Below are 19255 nucleotides of genomic sequence, written 5' to 3'. Positions count from 1 at the left end.
GGGGGGCTCTAGGCCACAGATAGGACCACTTTGTCCCAAAGACCGCTAACAGGAACAGTACCCACAGACCAGCCAGACTCTAACCTCGGTGATTAAGAATCCTACTGGCAGAGGAGAAAGAAATACATATGAAATTAGCACAAATAAGGCTCAGAGGGTTCATGAGCCTTCTCAGCAACACCCCAAATAAGAATTTTTCTGAAAAATGTAAAATATGCCAATCAGTCACCAGAACACTGCTCTGGAAAATGTGAAAATTATATTATTCGATAATGAATCTGAGACCTGAATTTCAGAGGTTCTAAAAAAGGTGGAGAGGGTTTGGTTTTCTGTTCATTTGCCTCTGTTGTAAAATATATTCCCCTCCATGTCTGCTGTACATGCAAACAGACGTTAGCCAAAAACCACAGAAATGTTTTAATTAATGCATGTCTTCCCCTCTTCACACATTCAAACCTTTTATTTCTCTACTAAGTAAATCTTTTATGAGAAAAAATAAATCTATTATCATATTTAAGACATAAAGCAGGTGTATATAATAAATACTGATTTATACATACATAAATATGCATAAATGATTCAATTAGGGAAACACAGAGTGATACAAAGTGAGAATTAGGCTGGGATTTTTTTTCACAACACAATATAGTTTCAGTTTTCAAACCTCCTCACTGGTTTCTACCCAGCAGCTGATGAGAACCACCCCTCTGAGCCAATCTGAAACTAATTCTTTCACAGACCAATTCTTACTCTTTGTCAGAGACAGCATGCATCACTTTTTCCTTTCTTCCAGAGAAAAGAGACTCTTATTTATAATGAGGAACTATTGATTATCTTTACTCTGTGGAATGTAATTTTCAGATGGGATTGCCAAGAAGTAAGTGTGGGAAAATAGGTAAAATCCAGGGTGATAAGCCTTGGAAGAGGGAGGCTGAAGAGCTGAGAGTGGGCCTTGCCCAGAGAAAGTGATGGGGGCTCGGGTGTGCTGTAGTAAGGGGATGAGGGGGTGGAGACAGCAGGGCAATGCAAAGGCTAAAGACCTGAATTTGAGCATTTGTGGGAGAGTCACAGTGTGAATGAAAAAAGCTTGCTGATTGCATGTTCTGTGATCAATTACTGTGATCAAAAAGGAGCAAAAGACTCTTATCTCTCCTAGTCATCTCTGGGAATGTGTTCTAAGAGATTCTGAAAAAAGATATGCCTTAAAGATTTGCATGTAAAGATGTTCATTATAGAATTATTTGTAATTTAAAAAATCTGGATCAACATATGCAACAGTTGGAGAATGGATACAAACACATTGTCCAATCATGAAAGGGATTTTGGAATCATGTTTTTAATAAAGAGTTTTTATTTCTAGGGTGGGAGGGGGGTTCAGGATGAGGAACATGTATATGCCCATGGCGGATTCATGTTGATGTGTGGCAGAACCAATACAATATTGTAAAGTAATTAGCCTCCAATTAAAATAAATAAATTTAAATTAAAAAAAAGTTTTTATTTCTAGTTGTAACAAAGCTGGATTTAATTTGGAGATTTAAATTGTATCTACATTTTGCTATTGAATCTTATTTATGATGAACAGCTTTAAACTCGAATGTTTGTGTTAATACTTGACTTTTTTTTCTTTGAGAGTAGTTTCTACAAGTGGAATTTCTGGGTCAAATGATAATTTTGACAATTTTCAGGCATTTAGTATATATCTATGGTCAAAATACTTCCAGAAATCCTTATAGTCCCATGAAGCAAAGTATATGATTACTATCACAGATTATTTAAATTTTATTCCTTCTTATTTTTCTCTGTTTTGATGTTGTCTTGTTGTAGCCACGAGTTCCAGGAAACAAACTCACTCAGAAGAACAATGCAGATAGTGGAGTGCAGTTTATTACACCGGCGGGCCCAAGGCAGAGTCTCCTCTTAGCCAAGGACCCTAACCAGCATTTGTGAAAATCTTTTATACCCCATGTGTATATGTCTGAACCCACCACCCCAAATTCCTTGAAACTTACATAAACCAAGGAAAATACAATCCCAATAACCCCATCACTCACATGCTATGTGCTCATGTGCTCAAACAGTCAAACAATTAGCCAACAAGCAATAAACCCGAGGTTACACTCTGATAGATATAGAACAATTTACGGCCTGTCTGGAGGAAGGGGTGATTAGTATATGTTTTCTCTTAGGCGATGAGTAACCTAGATACGATCTTCAAGGTTCCCCTGTCTGGAGGGGGACTTATCCTTCTGTTGTTGTTTTCATAGGCAATAAACACAGAGTTCAGAATCCGTTGGAAAAGTGACTGAGCATGATCAGCATGAACAGGCCTAAGATGGAGTCCAGGCCCTATGAATTCCTTCTTCAGTCTATAATCAGGAATAAAAAAAAAAAAAAAACAATAACATCCCCCCAAAATTAGTGAAAATATATTCCTCACTCTGAGGACAGCATTGAAATTGTTACCTATATAATGATGATAATAATAATAATAATATCCTCTCTCTAGCATCTTAGGGAGCAGTTTTGAAGAGCAGAAGATATGGTGAAAGGCAATCTTTTGTCTGAGGATATGTCTGAGTTTCATGCAGGCTCCCAAAAAAACCCAGCTGGACAAATTTCTGCTCCCAGCTCCTCCTCAACCCACTCACCTCCCTCTGCCGGCCTCTTCTCAAAGGCCGGTTTAAGAGTAGCAGGTACTGTGAATGCGGGCCTGATACTGGTTTGTTTAGGGTGAATTAGTGTGAGGAGACTTTATTTATTTATTGACATACAGTTGATTTACAGGAGTTGGTATTTTCTGAACAACCAATATGTTGCAGTCAGAGTAATTATTTGTAAAAAATTTTAATTGCTGAGTAAAACATGAAAACTTTTAAAACTGAAAACATCCGAATAATTTTCAAAGGTAGGAGGCAAAGCACAAAAGTGTCTCTCATTCAGTCTTCGATTTTCAGTTTAGCATGATCTCTTTTAAGGTGATTTGGACAGTAGCCTGCCAGGCTCCTCCATCCATGCAGATTCTCCAGGTAAGAATATTGGAGTGGGTTGTCATGCCCTTCTCCAGGGGATCTCACCAACCCAGGGATGGAACCCAGTCTCCTACATTGCAGATAGATTTTTTACCATCTGAGCCACCAGAGAAGTCCAAGGTATAAACATGTACATACAAATCAATAACTTAGGTTTTGTTTTTTAATATAATCATTAATTTTCTCTGCAGTGTGCTTTTTATTTATTTAATATATCTTTATTTTCTGGGTTAGTGACTATAAATTACTCTTAACTGCCACACTGAGTTCCCTCATACAGATCAGCCTTTATTTAACCAACCAGTCTTCTGTTAGTGGTTAGAGTGGCTGGTTAGCTTGTTTACCCCCCCTCTTTTTTTTTCCACTTTTAAAAATAATGTTTCAGTGTCAGCCTTACACACAATTCTCTCTGCACCCATGCAAGTGTTTTGCTAGACCAGATATCTGGAAGTGAAATTACTAAATCAACTGTGTACATTCTAAACTTCCTGTTTCATAATGTGTCATGAGTAACTGAAGTTCAAGCAGATTTTTGAAATCACAGAGCTGCTGAATCGTAGTGCCATGACTTACCTCCCACACCCTTTTCATTTCCAACATCTAACACATAGTGGGCCTGGCACACAGTGAGTGCTCGATAAACATTTGTTGAAGGAATGAAAATGCCTGGTTGAGACCCGGCCTTATTCTTAACTCTCCAATTCACTCGCCTTGGGGTTAAGAAGTGGTAGGTTCATGGGACTTCCCTGGAGGTCCAGTGGTTAGGATTAGGCACTTTCACTGGCAGTGGTCCAGATCCTGCAAGCCGCAAAGCTTAGCCCAAACTTAAAAAAAAAAAAAAAAGAAGTGGTAGGTTCAGCCTCTGATTGACCCAGGGAATCTGCCAGGATCTTGGACCACAGTCTGATGGGAGAGTGATGTAAACTTTGTGATGGCCATGGGTTGGGCCTAGAGGAGACAGATGGGCACACCCTGAGTCATTCGTCAGCACACCATTTCATGTGACATTTTCAGGGAAGGAAAGAATACATGATGGGAGAAAGGCGAGGGTTCCATCTGGAGTTCTTAGTCTTGGAATAATCGACTCTCAGGCTCTCCACTATATAGGGAGGAAGACAACTCTGGTGTGGTTGGAGTGGAAGCCAAGTTAGAACTCCAGCTATAATCAAGCCTGGCTAGCTGGCAAGGGCCCCACACTTCTCTTATCACACAAGGTGGAGGTGCTTTTATGGACCAAGATACATTTGGAAACACTGGGCTGGAACTGGGGAGTTGCAGGGGCCCTGCCTCTGTGCTGGGAGAACCCCAGCACTTCATAGAGGCATGAGCTGCACTGGTCTGCTGTGTGTTTGGAAGTTGACATATTTGCCCTTCTGTGCAAGGGCCAACAATTACATCTCCACCCCTAAAAGGCACTTCCCTAGCAGTGCAAAGACGAAGACAGGGAAATTATTCATTGCTGGTGAGCCCAGAGGCAGGCCATCTGCCAAGGAGCATTGATAAACACAGGAGGAAAGGGAAAAAAGAAAGTGAACCATTTTTTTTCCAGAGATGTTTCTCCCACTAAAGAACAAATGTTTCCCCCCAAAGAACTTTTTTTTTTTTTGGTCATGCATGAGATTAGTTCCCCAACCAGGGATTGAAGCTGGCAGTGAAAATGCAGAGACCTAACCACTGGACCACCAGGGAATTCCCAGAACAGTTGTGAAAAGAGTTCACTAAAGGCTTACCAAGTTGCAACACTTGCATGTCCAGGATAGGCTTGCTCTTTGAAACCACTTTATTGAAAAATAAGAATAAATGCTTTAATACAACTAAGTCCCCAGTGGAAGCACAGGAGGCCAGGCTCTGCTCTCTAAGCCAGGCCAAAAGAGTATTATCATTATGCAGAAAAATGCTTATCTCCATAAACTCTCCACCTCCCCTCCTCTCATTAGTTGGATGACACCCAACTATTCTGATCATCTAAACTGAACTAAAATGCTAGTAAGTATTGATGGTTTAATATGTAAGCCCTCATCCATTCACTAACTCAACAAATATTCACTGAGGGTTTCATGTGAACCACCACCATTCTTACAGGTGTCTTACACATCAGGAAACAAAATAAACCAATATCATTGCTTTGTGGAACTTACATTCTAGCAGCTGGAGACAGATGATAAATGTATGATATGTTCACTGGTGAAAATGCAATGGGAAAAAGAGAGAAGTTGAGGGGGATGGGAACAGTTTACCACAATTCTGTGATCAGAGAAGGTCTCATAGAGGAACTGACTTTAAAGGATGGACTTGAAGGAGGTGAGAGAGTGAGCTTGTGGATGTATGGGGAAGAGGGTTCCAGGCAGAGGGAAGAGTCAAGGTCAAGGTCTTCTATCGTGTTCTGTCCAAGGAACAGTAGGAAGGACAGTGTGCCTGGAGATGAAGTGAAGCATGTAGCTCCAGGAGGGCCATGCCAGCCATTGGAAGGACTTCAGCATCTACTCAGAATGAAATGGGAGCCCACAGAAGGTGCTGAACAGAGGAGTGACAGGATGTGACTCAAGGAATGTTCTGGATGTTGTACTGAGACTGTAGGGAACACAAGCAGAATTGGAGGACCCAAAAAGGAGAGTCCTATATTAATCAGGGTGTGATGGTGGAGGCTTGGGCCTGACATAGCTGGGGAAGTGTGGGCGAGTGTAGAGATTCTGAATATACTCAGTAGAGCCAAGGATGTCTTGATGGGTTAGGGTTACTGTCTGTACACTTAACATACATATTTTTACGGGAGGTTTTCCATGTGGGAACTCAAAGGTGAAGAGACTCCCAAGCAGACATTTTGGCAGAGGAGGATCATGGGTCCTTACACTACTTATCCTGTGTTTCTCCCTGAGTCAGCCCTGGGGAGGCAGAGGTTCCTACACAGAATTCTCCATCTTCTTCCAGGTGGTATTTCTGCCTGACTCTTTCTGCTATCTCTCTGCAGCACTGATGAAAATGGCTTGGTGCCTAGACTTCCTTCCATTTCACCTCCTTATCTGCCTCATCTCTGACCAACTGCTGACTCCTTGCTCAGGTAGGGAACAATGCTGCTGTTTTGTATTGGAAGCAGATAATTACCTGTTTGCACCCAGTCAGAACCTTTGATCCCCTCATTCCTGGAAGTCCTGTTGCAAACTGAAGGCTCACATGCCATTAAGACAAATGTCCTTCTGTCAGGATCCTATTCCTCTCTAGGCTTTTCTAAGCCTGAGACAACCCCTTCCCATGATGTCCTCATGGAATTACCCACCCCCACTTTTCTGACCAGCTCAGTTTGCTGTGATTGGACCCCCTGGCCACATTCCGGTCATGGTGGGTGAAGACGCCGAGCTGCCCTGTCACCTGTCCCCAAAGATGAGCGTGGAGACCATGGAACTGAAGTGGGTGCGATCCAGCCTCAGGCAGGTGGTTTTCATGTATGCACATGGCAAGGAAGTGGAAGACAGACAGACGGCAGAGTACCAAGGGAGAACTGAGATTTTAAGAGATGACATCACTGCAGGGAAAGCTGTTCTCCGAATACACAACGTTAGAGCCTCTGACAGTGGAAACTACCTGTGCTATTTTCCAAGACAGCAACTTCTATGAGAAAGCCTTATTGGAGCTGAAGGTTGCAGGTGAGCCTTCAAGTTCTGTTCTGAGTGTATTCCTCTTGGGACCTAGGAACAGATGCAGAGTTTCTGCTCCAAATCCACCTCTCAAAGCTCTTGGCTGATCATCGGGAACTGCCTCCTCTGTCTTCTGACTTTGTTTCTCTGAGACCCTCAGGAAAGAAGCAGGTCTTCCTCCAGGAAGACCCCCCTCCTGTACACTATCTTGTCAAGTAAAGAGCTCCCTCCTGCCAACTGCCAGGGTCTAAACTGGGAATGGAAGGTCAGGATGGGAAGGATAGGAAAACATCTCCTTGGAGATGGTGCATGGTTGTCTGGGTTCAGTTGCCTTCCAGGTGGCTTCTGGGGGCCTCTCCAGGTACTCGCCACCATGAGCCCTGGGAGGCTGACCTGTAAGGGCAGCATCTGTGCTGTCACTGTTCTCCAAACCACACCGCCTCAGAGCACACTTGCAATTGGACCATTTGACTTCAATCCTTGTTGCAGGAGGAGCAGTGCATGCCCTGTGGGAGCATGGGGGTCTCAGGAAGAGGGTGATAGAGGAGACTTGGCATAGACTCTGGGCTTCTGTTAGGAGATTTAGGGCAAGCTTTATGGAAATGGGCTTTGCTCTGGATGGGATGCTGTCAGAGAGGAGGAGGTATATTTCTGTGGGTGGATAACTTCATAAATCTTATGCAGGAGGAAGACTAGAGTGAGGCTAATCTGGGACTAGTAAAGGAGTGGTGTCACTCAGCCAGGATAGGGGAATGTTTGGTCAAGGTTATGTTTGGGACAGTGCTCTATTTTTCTCTATCGTCAAACATGATTTTTGTTGGTCTTGTGTCTTCACCTGTCATAGTGACAAAGGGCCCTTTGATGCTGATATTCCATGAAATTGCTTGTGTTCCACAGGAGAACACCAAGACTAGACTCATATTCCATGTCAAGCGTTGCATATCTCTTTCTCAGGACATATCTCCTTCTCTTGCCATGTAGCTTCTGGCTGGGTTTGGTCCATGGGGAGCCATAGCAGAAGGTAGAAGCAGGAAGAGAGAGGGGTCAGGGTACTTATGCCCCTGGCTTATTCACTGCGGGGCCACCTCTAGCTGGCTACATGCCCTTCCAGAAGATCACAACTCCTTTTATGAAAGCTCTCTCTACATGTCTCTCCCACTTTAGGTCTTCAAAACAGCTCCCTCTTCACTCCCCTTTGGGTTTAGGGGTGGGTGGTAACACTCCATTGTTCCTGGCCCTGGAGTACTGCTCTATTCCACGTAGTTTTCTCCTCATTATGACCACCCTTTTGCAAACAGTTTCTTAGAAAACTCGAGTTTAATTATCTGAGTGTGCCATACAACTCCTGTTGAGACCCTCACCACAGAACACTCCCAAGAACTGAGGCTCATTCATCCTTTCCACAGCACTGGGCTCTGACCTTCACATTCAAGTGATGGGCCATGAGAATGGAGAGATCCACCAGGGGTGCAAGTCCACCAGCTGGTATCCCCAGCCCCAGATTCAGTGGTGAGATGCCGAGGGCCAGAACATGCCAGCTGTGACGGCACCTCCGGCTGCAGATGGAGCGGGCCTGTATGCAGTCACATCATCTGTAATTGTGAAAGGTGGCTCTGGGGAAGGGGTGTCCTGTATCATCAGAAATCCCCTCCTCAACCAGGAAAAGACAGCCCGGATTTCCATTGCAAGTGAGTACCCTGCTTAGTTGCAGGTGTACTGTGAGGAGCCATGGCTGTTGGAAGAAGAAGGATGTGAACACCTGGAACTAATATAATATAAGGAAGTCAATTATACTTCAGTTTAAAAAAATTCCTTAAAAGAGACATATGTAAAATTTAATCTATAGAAAAATTAGACAAAATGACAATTTAAACATTAACCAATTGAAATCTAGTATAGCCATATTAAAAAAGAGAAAAGTATAAAAACAAAAAAATGTAATAAATTTTGAAAAAAGAAATGAAAGGGGGATGTGTGCGTCTCTGTGGTATACAGTGAAAGTGAGTCACTGAGCTGAGTTCCAGAGCCTTTAATGGAACTAGGTTTTTTTTTGTTTTCTCCTGTTTACTTCACAAGGATTTACTGAGCATTTCCTATGTGCCAGGAATGGTGACAGGCAATGGGAACTGGAGAGAAGTGGCGAAGATTGGATCCTTAAGCAAAGACGAATGACAAAGTTGGGGGCAGGTGGGTCCATGTACAACTCATAATTTAGAGTAAATGCTAATCCCATTAAAATATAGTACAAACCAGTAGAAAAAAGAGCAAAGGATGAATTATTAGTTCACAGAAAAGGAATAACACATGAAAGAGTGTCCAACCTCACTCACTAGAGAAATGTGTATTAAAACTTGTATGAGTGGACAGGAGACTCGGATAATGTTTTATGTGCTTTTATTTGATAGTGGAACCATGTGGATGTAACTTATTATAAATTTTAAGAAGAAAAAAACTTGATTATGATGCTTACATAACAGATTTACATGTGAGAGACAGACATTTCAAGACAAGTTCTGGTATTATGTTATTATTGTATCTATAAAACCTTTGCGGGGCTTCCCAAAGTCTTACCTAAAGGTCTCTGAGAACTTAGGAAGAGAAAGATTTTAACATCAGGAGATGAATGCCATGAACCCTGTCCTGAGGGAGAGAAGCTAAGCCTGGATCCCATTGCAGACCCCTTCTTCAGCAGGGCCCAGCGCTGGATCATTGCCTTTGCAGGGACCCTGACGGTCTCTCTGCTGCTTCTTGCTGGAGCTGGTTACTTCCTGTGTCTACAGAGGAAAGAAAAAGAGACTCTATTCACGGAGAAAGAAAGAGCGAAAAAGGAAAAAGAAACAGCTTGGGCAGAAAAGGAGCAAGAACAAAGAATAAAAGGTATCTGACCTGGAGAGGGAGTCCTGTTTTGCAGGAGGGAGCTGGATCACCTCACCCCATCCCTACCTCTCGCACCCAACCCAGCACTTGGTCATCTTTAAGATTTATTTTCTAGAGGTCCTCCTCCTTCCACCCCGATAACAGTACTTTTTTTTTTTTTTTTTTTTTCTGCTTCTTTTCCAGAGATGCTCCAGTATGAGCTCGGTAAGTTCTGATTCCCCCAGGGACCTATGCTCATCTTCCTATGACTTACAACTTAATGACTCACCATTTTTCTTCCATTTCAGAGTGGAGAAAGGTCCAGTACATAACTCGTAAGTGGCTCTGACATTTTCTCTGAATTCACATATAAGACTGTCTCTGCCCATATATTTTCCAGCCAGGTTCCTCACTGGGATAAAGAAATGTTCTGGATCCTTTTTCCCAGGAGAAGAAATATGGGTGACTGGAGAGGGGGAAGTATTTGGTAGGGAGAATAGAGAGTGTTTTCTTTTTTAATAGAGAAAGGGGCCTTCAATCTCCTTCCCTAAAGAAGAGAGGGGAGGTGAGAGTTGAACAGGCACAGGCAGAAGGTAGGAAGGGTGGAGTGGTCAAAAAGAAGGTGAGATGAGGCAAAAGTAAAAAGAAAGGACTCAGAAATGACAGAGTTCAGGTAATGTCTCTACCTTTCTTCCATTGTAGGTGGGGAGAAGTCTCAAACCTATCCAGGTGAGTGACCTGGATGTTCTCTGAGTTTCCTGGCACAGGTAGATAAACATTTAAACCTTTTCCCTGCTGCGTGACCCACTGGCATTTGCAGTAGGAATACTCAGATCTAACCCAGAGGCTCATTTTCTGTGGGGAGTACCATCCCTGCTTTTCTACAGCCTCAGAGAGGACCTTCAGATATAGTGTCTGGGCAGTTTAACCACTCCCTGCCCTGCCGACATACACACCCACACACATACACACCCCCACACACCCACACACACACACACAGCCTAGTATAGCCTGGCCATGTCACCTGCAGCCCCAGCACAATAGAGTGAAGAAAATCCACCATTTTTGAGAGGTTTTATGCCTGATTTACCCAAGCTGTAGATGAAGGAAGAGACTGAAGAAAGGGACACAGAAAAGGCTCAGTGAGGAGAATGGGTGAGGGAAAGATCAGAATTAATGAGCATTCCTTTTTGTGTCTCCTTTCTTTCAGAGTGGAAGAAGGCCCTCTTCCAAGCTGGTGAGTGAATCACTGTACATCCCCCAGGATGAAAACCCGAGGGACCATATTCCCTTTTTCTTTTCCACGTCTTGAGATTCTGGGACAGCAAGTTCCTGTGACTGGGAGAGTTCTGACTGGAGATCTCAGTCTCCAGCAGCCTTCCACTGAGTGCCCAGAGAACTGGTAAGAATTGGTCTCCTGGGCTTCCACAGATCTTTACGGGAAGGAAGAGGCATCAACGGTGGAGGTGAGGGGAAAGACAGGCAGGGTAAACTAATATTGCAGCGAGAGTGCAGATGCAACGTGACCAAGGAGAGAAAGCAATGTTCAAAGGTCATGTCCTTTCCCAAGGTCCATATGCCACCTCTTGCCACTGTGTGTCCTCAAGTTATTTGATGTTTTGAGCTTCAGTCTCCTCACTTGTAAACAATGATTGTAGTTCCTATTTATTTGAGAGTTGAGGTAAAGACTAAATGAGCTAATGAACGTGTACTTGGTCAAAAAGCCAGCAAAAAGGAGACGGTATATTCAAAATGGGTGGTTGAAGAGGGCTTAAAGAATAAACTATTTACAAAGGGAAGAAAGAGAGCAAAGGGAAACCAACAAAGGACTATTCAGTCCCCAAGGGTTCACAACAGTTGGGTGCTGTCACCATGCTGGGCCTGAAGAGATGGGGAGGAGAGTGTTTGGCCCACAGGAAGCTGTAGCTCACAGAGCGGGCAGCCTGAGATGAGTCATCCCCTTGGTCAAGCATCACTCCCTGAAGCTGGCAGAGAAGAAGTGGAGGAGGAAATAAATGCCATGCCTCTCTTCTTGCTCCTTCCAATCTTCAGCTAGTGCCTCCCACTGACCAAACCCAACAGGTGACCAGAGGCAAGGGAGCCCAGTGTCACTGTCCAAAGAGGACAGATTCCAGGGTCCAGAAAAGGTAGAAGAACATGGAGAGTGGGCCTGGGAGCACATGAAACCCTCAACATAATGCCCCTTAGCACAGAAAAGGACTGGCAGCTATTAAAACATCAGGGACTTCCTCTATGCCTGGCCCTAAACCAAATACACAATGTGTGTTATCTTCTACCCTAAAGATTAGTATTTTTTAGCCCCATTTTTCAGATAAGAAAATTGAGGCTTAAAATATTATACAGCTTGGGTCAATGGAAAAAAGAGAAAAGACATTCACTTCATGAGTGGTAGCACAAGGATTGAAATTTAAACCCATATGCCTATGGAGCACGAGCTTCCCAGGTGGCACTAGTAGTAAAGAATCCACCTGCTAATACAGGAGATGTAAGAGATGAGGGTTTGATCCCTGAGTCAGGAAGATCCCCAGCAAGAGGGTATGGCAAACCACTCCAGTATTCTTACCTGGAGAATCCCATGGAGAGGGGAGCCTGGCAGGTACAGTCCACTGGGTCACAAGGAGTTGGACACTACTGAAGGTCCGTCTAGTCAAGACTATGGTTTTTCCTGTGGTCATGTATGGATGTGAGAGTTGGACTGTGAAGAAGGCTGAGTGCAGAAGAATTGATGCTTTTGAACTGTGGTATTGGAGAAGACTCTTGAGAGTCCCTTGGACTGCAAGGAAATCCAACCAGTCCATTCTGAAGGAGATCAGCCCTGGGATTTCTTTGGAAGGAATGATGCTAAAGCGGAAACTCCAGTACTTGGGCCACCTCATGCAAAGAGTTGACTCATTGGAAAAGACTCTGATGCTGGGAGGGATTGGGGGCAGGAGGAAAAGGGGACGACAGAGGATGAGATGGCTGGATGGCATCACTGACTCGATGGACGTGAGTCTGAGTGAACTCCGGGAGTTGGTGATGGACAGGGAGGCCTGGCGTGCTGCGATTCATGGGGTCGCAAAGAGTCAGACATGACTGAACAACTGAACTGAATTGAACTGAACTGAAACGACTTAGCAAGCATCTATGCCTATGAAATACAGGTGGGCAGAGTCACTTCAGGGAGAGAAACAGGAAAAATGTAGCTGGAAGGAGCCAGCTCTAGATGTTGCTCATCACTTTCCCCTTTCCTACTGAACACTAGCCCCTTAGGGCTTTCCTCTGGTGTTGCTGAGAGGGTTACATTCAGGGCAGTCTATGGGCACCCAGCCCTGGACTTGGGCTTCCTCAACCAGATCCAGGGCTTGAGGGCTGAGGCTCTGAGATCTAGGAACAATGGTTCACCCATGATCCTGCCCCCCCAGAATTTCTGCAGAGGATGTGATTTTGGATCCCAACACAGTTAACCCCATCCTGCTCATGTCTGATGACCAGAGGAGCCTGCAGGGGGCAGAGGAACGCTGAAATCTGCCAGACAACCCTGAGTGATTTGATTGGTACTACTGTGTGCTTGGCTGCAAGAGCTTCACGTCAAGGAGACATTACTGGGAGGTGGAGGTGGACAGGAAAGAGTGGCATGTGGGGGTGTACAGGGAGGACGTGAAGAGAAAATGCTGGATTAAAATGAGATGAGAGAATGACTTCTGGACTATAGGGCTGTCTGATGAGAATGACTACCGGACTCTCACTTAGCCCCGGACCAAACTGACTGTTGCCAGCCCTCCTGAAAAACTGGGGGTTTTCCTGGACTATGAGACTGGTGAAGTCTCCTTCTACAACACTGTGGATGCATCTCATATCTACACCTTCCCGCATACCTCCTTCTCCGGGCCTCTGTGGCCTGTTTTCAGGATTTTGACCTTGGAACCCACTGCCTTGACCATTTGCCCAGTGTCAACAGGAACAGGGAGTCCTGGTGTTCCTGGCCTAGTACCTGACCTTTCCCTGGAAACCCCAGTGGTCCTGGGCTCAGCTGAAGAGAATGGAGAGCCTCAGGCTGAAGTCACGTCCTTGCTTCTCCCTGCCCAGCCTGCAGCTGAGGGTCTCTTCCCTAACAGCAGCAACAAATCACAACCATAAAATGCTAAAGGCACACACAGTGTGAAGCACTCTACTAATATTAATACACTTATTTATTCCATATGGACAGTTGAGTTTGATACTGCTTTATTATCTCACTTCCTAGAAGTCACTCAGATAGTAAATGATGGCTGGGCATTGAATAATAAAACATTTACAGATGATTTACAATGTACTGGGTGTTGTGCTAAAAGCTTTAAATGTTTCACTCCTCATAGCAACCCTATGTCACAGCCTCATTTCAAGAGTGTGGAAACTGAGGCAGGGCCAAGTTAAGCAAGTTATATAATTCATCAAAGAGTCAGTGCTGTTGGGGCTCCTGTCCCCCACCCACCCACCCTCTACCCCTAGCTATTTTCCCAGCCCCATTGCCTCTGAGAGGGAGGGACCATGTGCAGCCCTGAGCATTTCTTCCCAGGGCACCCCAGGTTAAGGATCACTGCAGGTGCCTATGGAAGCCACACCCAACTTTGTTCCTTCAGGGTTGATTGTCACAGCTATAGGTCCAGCACTTCTTTGGGTTGGCTCAGCAGGGTGACTTGGTCCAGAGAATGAATACACAGAAGTGCAAAAGGACTAAAGGCCAAAGTCTTAACTACTAAAGGGCATGTGTGCCCTGCTTCTCTCCTCCCACTGTCAATGTGATGTGCAATCCTGGAGCCAGAACCAATCCTCCTATGTTCAAGATGTCTAGAAACCCTAACTTAATACCTAAAGATTGTCTGTAGAACAAGAATTTGGGAGGAATGAAACCAGATGAACTGTTCAGTTCAGTTCAGTTCAGTCACTCAGTCGTGTCCGACTCTTTGTGATCCCATGAATCGCAGCACGCCAGGCCTCCCTGTCCATCACCTTCTCCCGGAGTTCACTCAAATTCAAGTCCATCAAGTCGGTGGTGCCATCCAGCCATCTCATCCTCTGTCATCCCCTCTTCCTCCTGCCTCCAATCCCTCCCAGCATCAGAGTCTTTTCCAATGAGTCAACTCTTTGCATGAGGTGGCCAAAGTACTGGAGTTTCAGCTTTAGCATCATTCCTTCCAAAGAACACCCAGGGCTGATCTCCTTTAGAATGGACTGGTTGGATCTCCTTGTAGTCCAAGGGACTCTCAAGAGTCTTCTCCAACACCACAGTTCAAAAGCATCAATTCTTCGGCGCTCAGCCTTCTTCACAATCCAACTCTGGAATCCATACATGACCACTGGAAAAACCATAGCCTTGACTAGACGGACCTTTGTTGGCAAAATAATGTCTCTGCTTTTGAATATGCTATCTAGGTTGGTCATAACTTTTCTTCCAAGGAGTAAGCGTCTTTTAATTTCATGGCTGCAGTCACCATCTGCAGTGATTTTGGAGCCCAAAAAAATAAAGTCTGCCACTGTTTCCACTGTTTCCCCATCTATTTCCCATGAAGTGATGGGACCAGATGCCATGATCTTAGTTTTCTGGATGTTGAGCTTTAAGCCAACTTTTTCACTCTCCTGTTTCACTCTCATCAAGAGGCTTTTTAGTTCCTCTTCACTTTGTGCCATAAGGGTGGTGTCATCTGCATATCTGAGGTTATTGATACTTCTCCCGGCAATCTTGATTCCAGCTTGTGCTTCTTCCAGCCCAGCATTTCTCATGATGTGCCGGGGACCAGCCCCGGCTGATCCAGGGTATTCGAAGCGGGGACGGTGTCGGCGAGGATCAGGAAACAACTGCTTAATTAAACGTTAATTAAGGATATAAAGAGTAATAGAATGAGGATAGCTCAGTGAAGAAATTCAGTGGAGAAAAGAGGCTGAAATAAGGATAGCTCAGTGAGGAAATTCAGTGGAGAAAAGAGGCTGAATAATTCAGCCAGAAGGTAAGAGAAAGAACGACATGGTGAGACCAAGTTTCGGTGAACAAGGCCCACACTTTATTTTCCAAAGTAGTTTTTATAACTTAAGTTATGCATAGAGGATAATGGGGGAAGGGGTAGAGTCATGCAGTAAGCCAGGCTTTCTTCCTGCAAACTTATCATATGCAAAAGTTTAGGTGATTTGCATCATCTTCTGGCCCGGAGGCCTTTTTCTCTAAAGGTGATTATTCTCAAGTCAGGCGCCAGCCTCCAAAAAGCATTAGATAAAGTTGCATTCCTACAGAGCAAAGGTATGGTGGGCTATAACAAGAAAAAGAATTAACTCAAGGGTCCCAGGTTACAAACATTAAAGCTACTATTTACACCAATTATATTAATCAGTACACTGCCAGGGACACAGCAGGTAAGGGATATGGAGACTTAGCAGCAAACATTGACCCAACAAGTGAAAATCCCTTCACCAATACAATTTCTAATCAATCTTTTGACTGCCCAAAGGAATCTGTATTTAGACAGTTTAGAACATCTCATGCCTCTCACAGTTTGGAGGCTCTGAGCAATCACATGTGGCCGGAAAAACCTATTCAGGCAGGCTAGAGGACTTCCAAGGGAGTTTGTAGGTTGAAACACTGTCACACCCAGGAATTATTAACTGGAGCTATAAGCTAACTCTTTTTTCAGAGAGGTAGTGGGGGACAGCCCCCCGTAAAGTCAGAAGTGTAGGTGAAAGCACAAAGCAGAAAGTAGGCAGACTCTGGTTTTGGGGGTAGATTGCTCGAGAATTTCCAGGGAGACTCCTGAGGCTTGATCCCGCCTTTGCGTATGCCAAGCCTCCTTCCTCATGACCTTTGCCAGAGGCGGAGCTCGCTCCCCGCAATGATGTACTCTGCATATAAGTTAAATAAGCAGGGTGAACTGTAATGGTATTTTTAGTCACACAGCAGAGTCCATTTCTAGCAAAGGGATATTTCCACGCCTGATCAGTTATTGATGTTAATCGATGTTCCTTTCAGCTGACGGGTACCAGGCAGAAATTACTCTTCATCATCATCACTATTTTGTTCACCAATGTATCCCCTCTATCTGACATGTGGTTGTCAAGTTACATTTGTTAAATAAACGTGTTAATAATCCTCACTCTTTAACTGAAACTTTTCTAGATTTTAAGCCCCTACAGTTTACTCACCACAAGTTTTACAATTCATCTCATAATATTTTCACAAAATTCTCCTTGTATTAGTTTTCTATTGTTGCTGTAATAAATTGCCACAAATTTTGTGACCTAAAACAAAAATAAATTTATTATCTCATATTTTTGTAGGCCAGAAGACCATCATGGGTCTCATTGGGCTAAAATCAAGGTGACTGCAGACTGTATGCCTTTCTGGAGGCACTAGCAAAGAATCTGTTTCCTTGCTCATTCAAATTGTTGGCAGAATTTAGTTTCTTGCAGTTGTAGGACTGAGGTGGTCATTTCTTGCTGGCTGTCAGCCTAGGGCTCTTTCCTGCTTCTGGAGGCTCCCACATTCCCTACCTCCTGGTCCTCTTCCTCCATCTTCAAAGAAGTAATCCAAGATAATCTTCCTATGAATCCAGGATAATCTCTCTACTTTAAGATCCATAACTTTAATTCCAACCTGTAAGGTCTCTTTGCCAACAAAGGTCCGTCTAGTCAAGGCTATGGTTTTTCCAGTGGTCATGTATGGATGCGAGAGTTGGACTGTGAAGAAAGCTGAGCACCGAAGAATTGATGCTTTTGAACTGTGGTGTTGGAGAAGATTCTTGAGAGTCCCTTGGACTGCAAGGAAATCCAACCAGTCCATTCTAAAGGAGATCAGCCCTGGGTGTTCTTTGGAAGGAATGATGCTAAAGCTGAAACTCCAATACTTTGGCCACCTCATGCAAAGAGTTGACTCATTGGAAAAGACTCTGATGCTGGGAGGGATTGGATGCAGGAGGAAGAGGGGATGACAGAGGATGAGATGGCTGGATGGCATCACTGACTTGATGGATGTGAATTTGAGTGAACTCCGGGAGATGGTGATGGACAGGGAGGCCTGGCGTGCTGCGATTCATGGGGTCACAAAGAGTCGGACACAACTGAGCGACTGAACTGAACTGAACTGAACTGAAGGTCTCTTTTTGCCATGTAATGTGTCATAATCAGAGGCTATGAAGATTATGGTGTGAACTCTTCAGCCTAGCACACATAGCCATGGCCTCGCTCACTCTTAAGGAGGCCTCTGTTCTGTATATGCTAAGGGCCTCCATGATTGGAGATTCATTCCTGTGACTCTCAACAAGAGTGACTCTTTTTGGAAATTTAATCTGTAGTTCCTCATTCAATTACTAAACTCAGGTATATATGCAAGTATCCCTTTGCAGAAAAGATGATTTTCCCTGTTGATGATATCTGGTGAAATTTCTACTGATCTCATCTCTTAGGTCAGTTCAGTTCAGTCACTCAGTTGTGTCCAACTCTTTGTGACCCCATGAATCGCAGCACGCCAGGCCTCCCTGTCCATCACCAACTCCCGGAGTTCACTCAGACTCACGTCCATCGAGTCAATGATGCCATCCAGCCATATCATCCTCTGTCATCCCCTTCTCCTCCTGTCCCCAATCCCTCCCAGCATCAGAGTCTTTTCCAGTGAGTCAACTCTTCGCATGAGGTGGCCAAAGTACTGGAGTTTCAGCTTTAGCATCATTCCTTCCAAAGAACACCCAGGGCTGATCTCCTTCAGAATGGATTGGTTGGATCTCCTTGCAGTCCAAGGGACTCTCAAGAATCTTCTCCAACACCACAGTTCAAAAGCATCAATTCTTCAGCGCTCAGCCTTCTTCACATTTCAACTCTTACATCCATACATGACCACAGGAAAAACCATAGCCTCGACTAGACATACCTTTGTTGGCAAAGTAATGTCTCCGCTTTTGAATATGCTATCTAGGTTGAACATAACTTTCCTTCCAAGGAGTAAGTGTCTTTTAATTTCATGGCTGCAGTCACCATCGGTTCCCCAAAAGCTGACTCTGAGTCAAGGATTTTGTGTCAGGTTGTCTGTTTGAGATGTAATCCCAAGAAACTGCAAGTTTGAAAATAAATAAGAAGAGAAAGCCAACTAAAAGAAAAATGACATAAAGGGTACATTAATCAGTTGGTTGTCATGTGGCAACGGGGCTCCATCCCATCTATCCAGCACTGCTGTTAAGTCACTTCAGTCGTGTCCAACTCTGCGTGACCCCATAGACGTCAGCCCAGCAGGCTCTCCTGCCCCTGGGATTCTCCAGGCAAGAAAACTGGAGTGGATTGCCATTTCCTTCTCCAATGCATGAAAGTGAAAAAGTGAAAGTGAAGTTGCTCAGTCCTGTCTGACTCTTAGCGACCCCGTGGACTGCAGCCCACCAGGCTCCTCCATCCATGGGATTTTCCAGGCAAGAGTACTGGAGTGGGGTGCCATTGCTTTCTCCAATCCAGCACTAAGAAATATGTGAAATTGAGATGTGCTATGCTGACATCATCACCTGCCCACACCCCAACCACTAAACACACACACATACATACACACATAAATGGGGAGGGCTCTCCTGGTGATTACAAGCAACACCAAAATCCTTGGGGAAGTATCAAGGCTTCAAAAGAAAAAAGTATCACGCTTCTGAAAAAAAGAAAAAGAAATTATTAAAAGGCTCTGCACAGCTGTAAGATTTCAATTCCTGTACTGTTTCTGTGTGTTCTGCCCAGTAACTA

General features: G+C 44.4%; 1 protein-coding gene across 1 annotated transcript; it reads left to right on the top strand.

Moving 5' to 3' along the window:
- Positions 1-702: 702 nt before the first annotated feature.
- On the top strand, positions 703-19243 carry LOC109577394 (butyrophilin subfamily 3 member A2). Its single transcript, XM_070778289.1, is given in 14 exon segments — positions 703-877; positions 1828-2696; positions 2979-3029; positions 6001-6090; positions 6325-6620; positions 6622-6673; positions 8071-8352; positions 8741-8851; positions 9341-9541; positions 9725-9745; positions 9829-9855; positions 10223-10249; positions 10731-10757; positions 12946-19243. Coding segments are annotated over 13 exon segments (1359 nt in total). The 5' UTR covers positions 703-877; positions 1828-2542; the 3' UTR covers positions 12966-19243.
- The last annotated feature ends 12 nt before the right edge of the window (positions 19244-19255 follow it).

This window comes from Bos indicus, chromosome 23 (assembly GCF_029378745.1).
Source record: "Bos indicus isolate NIAB-ARS_2022 breed Sahiwal x Tharparkar chromosome 23, NIAB-ARS_B.indTharparkar_mat_pri_1.0, whole genome shotgun sequence".
Taxonomy (NCBI): domain Eukaryota; kingdom Metazoa; phylum Chordata; class Mammalia; order Artiodactyla; family Bovidae; genus Bos; species Bos indicus.
This window is presented reverse-complemented; position numbering and strand designations above follow the sequence as displayed.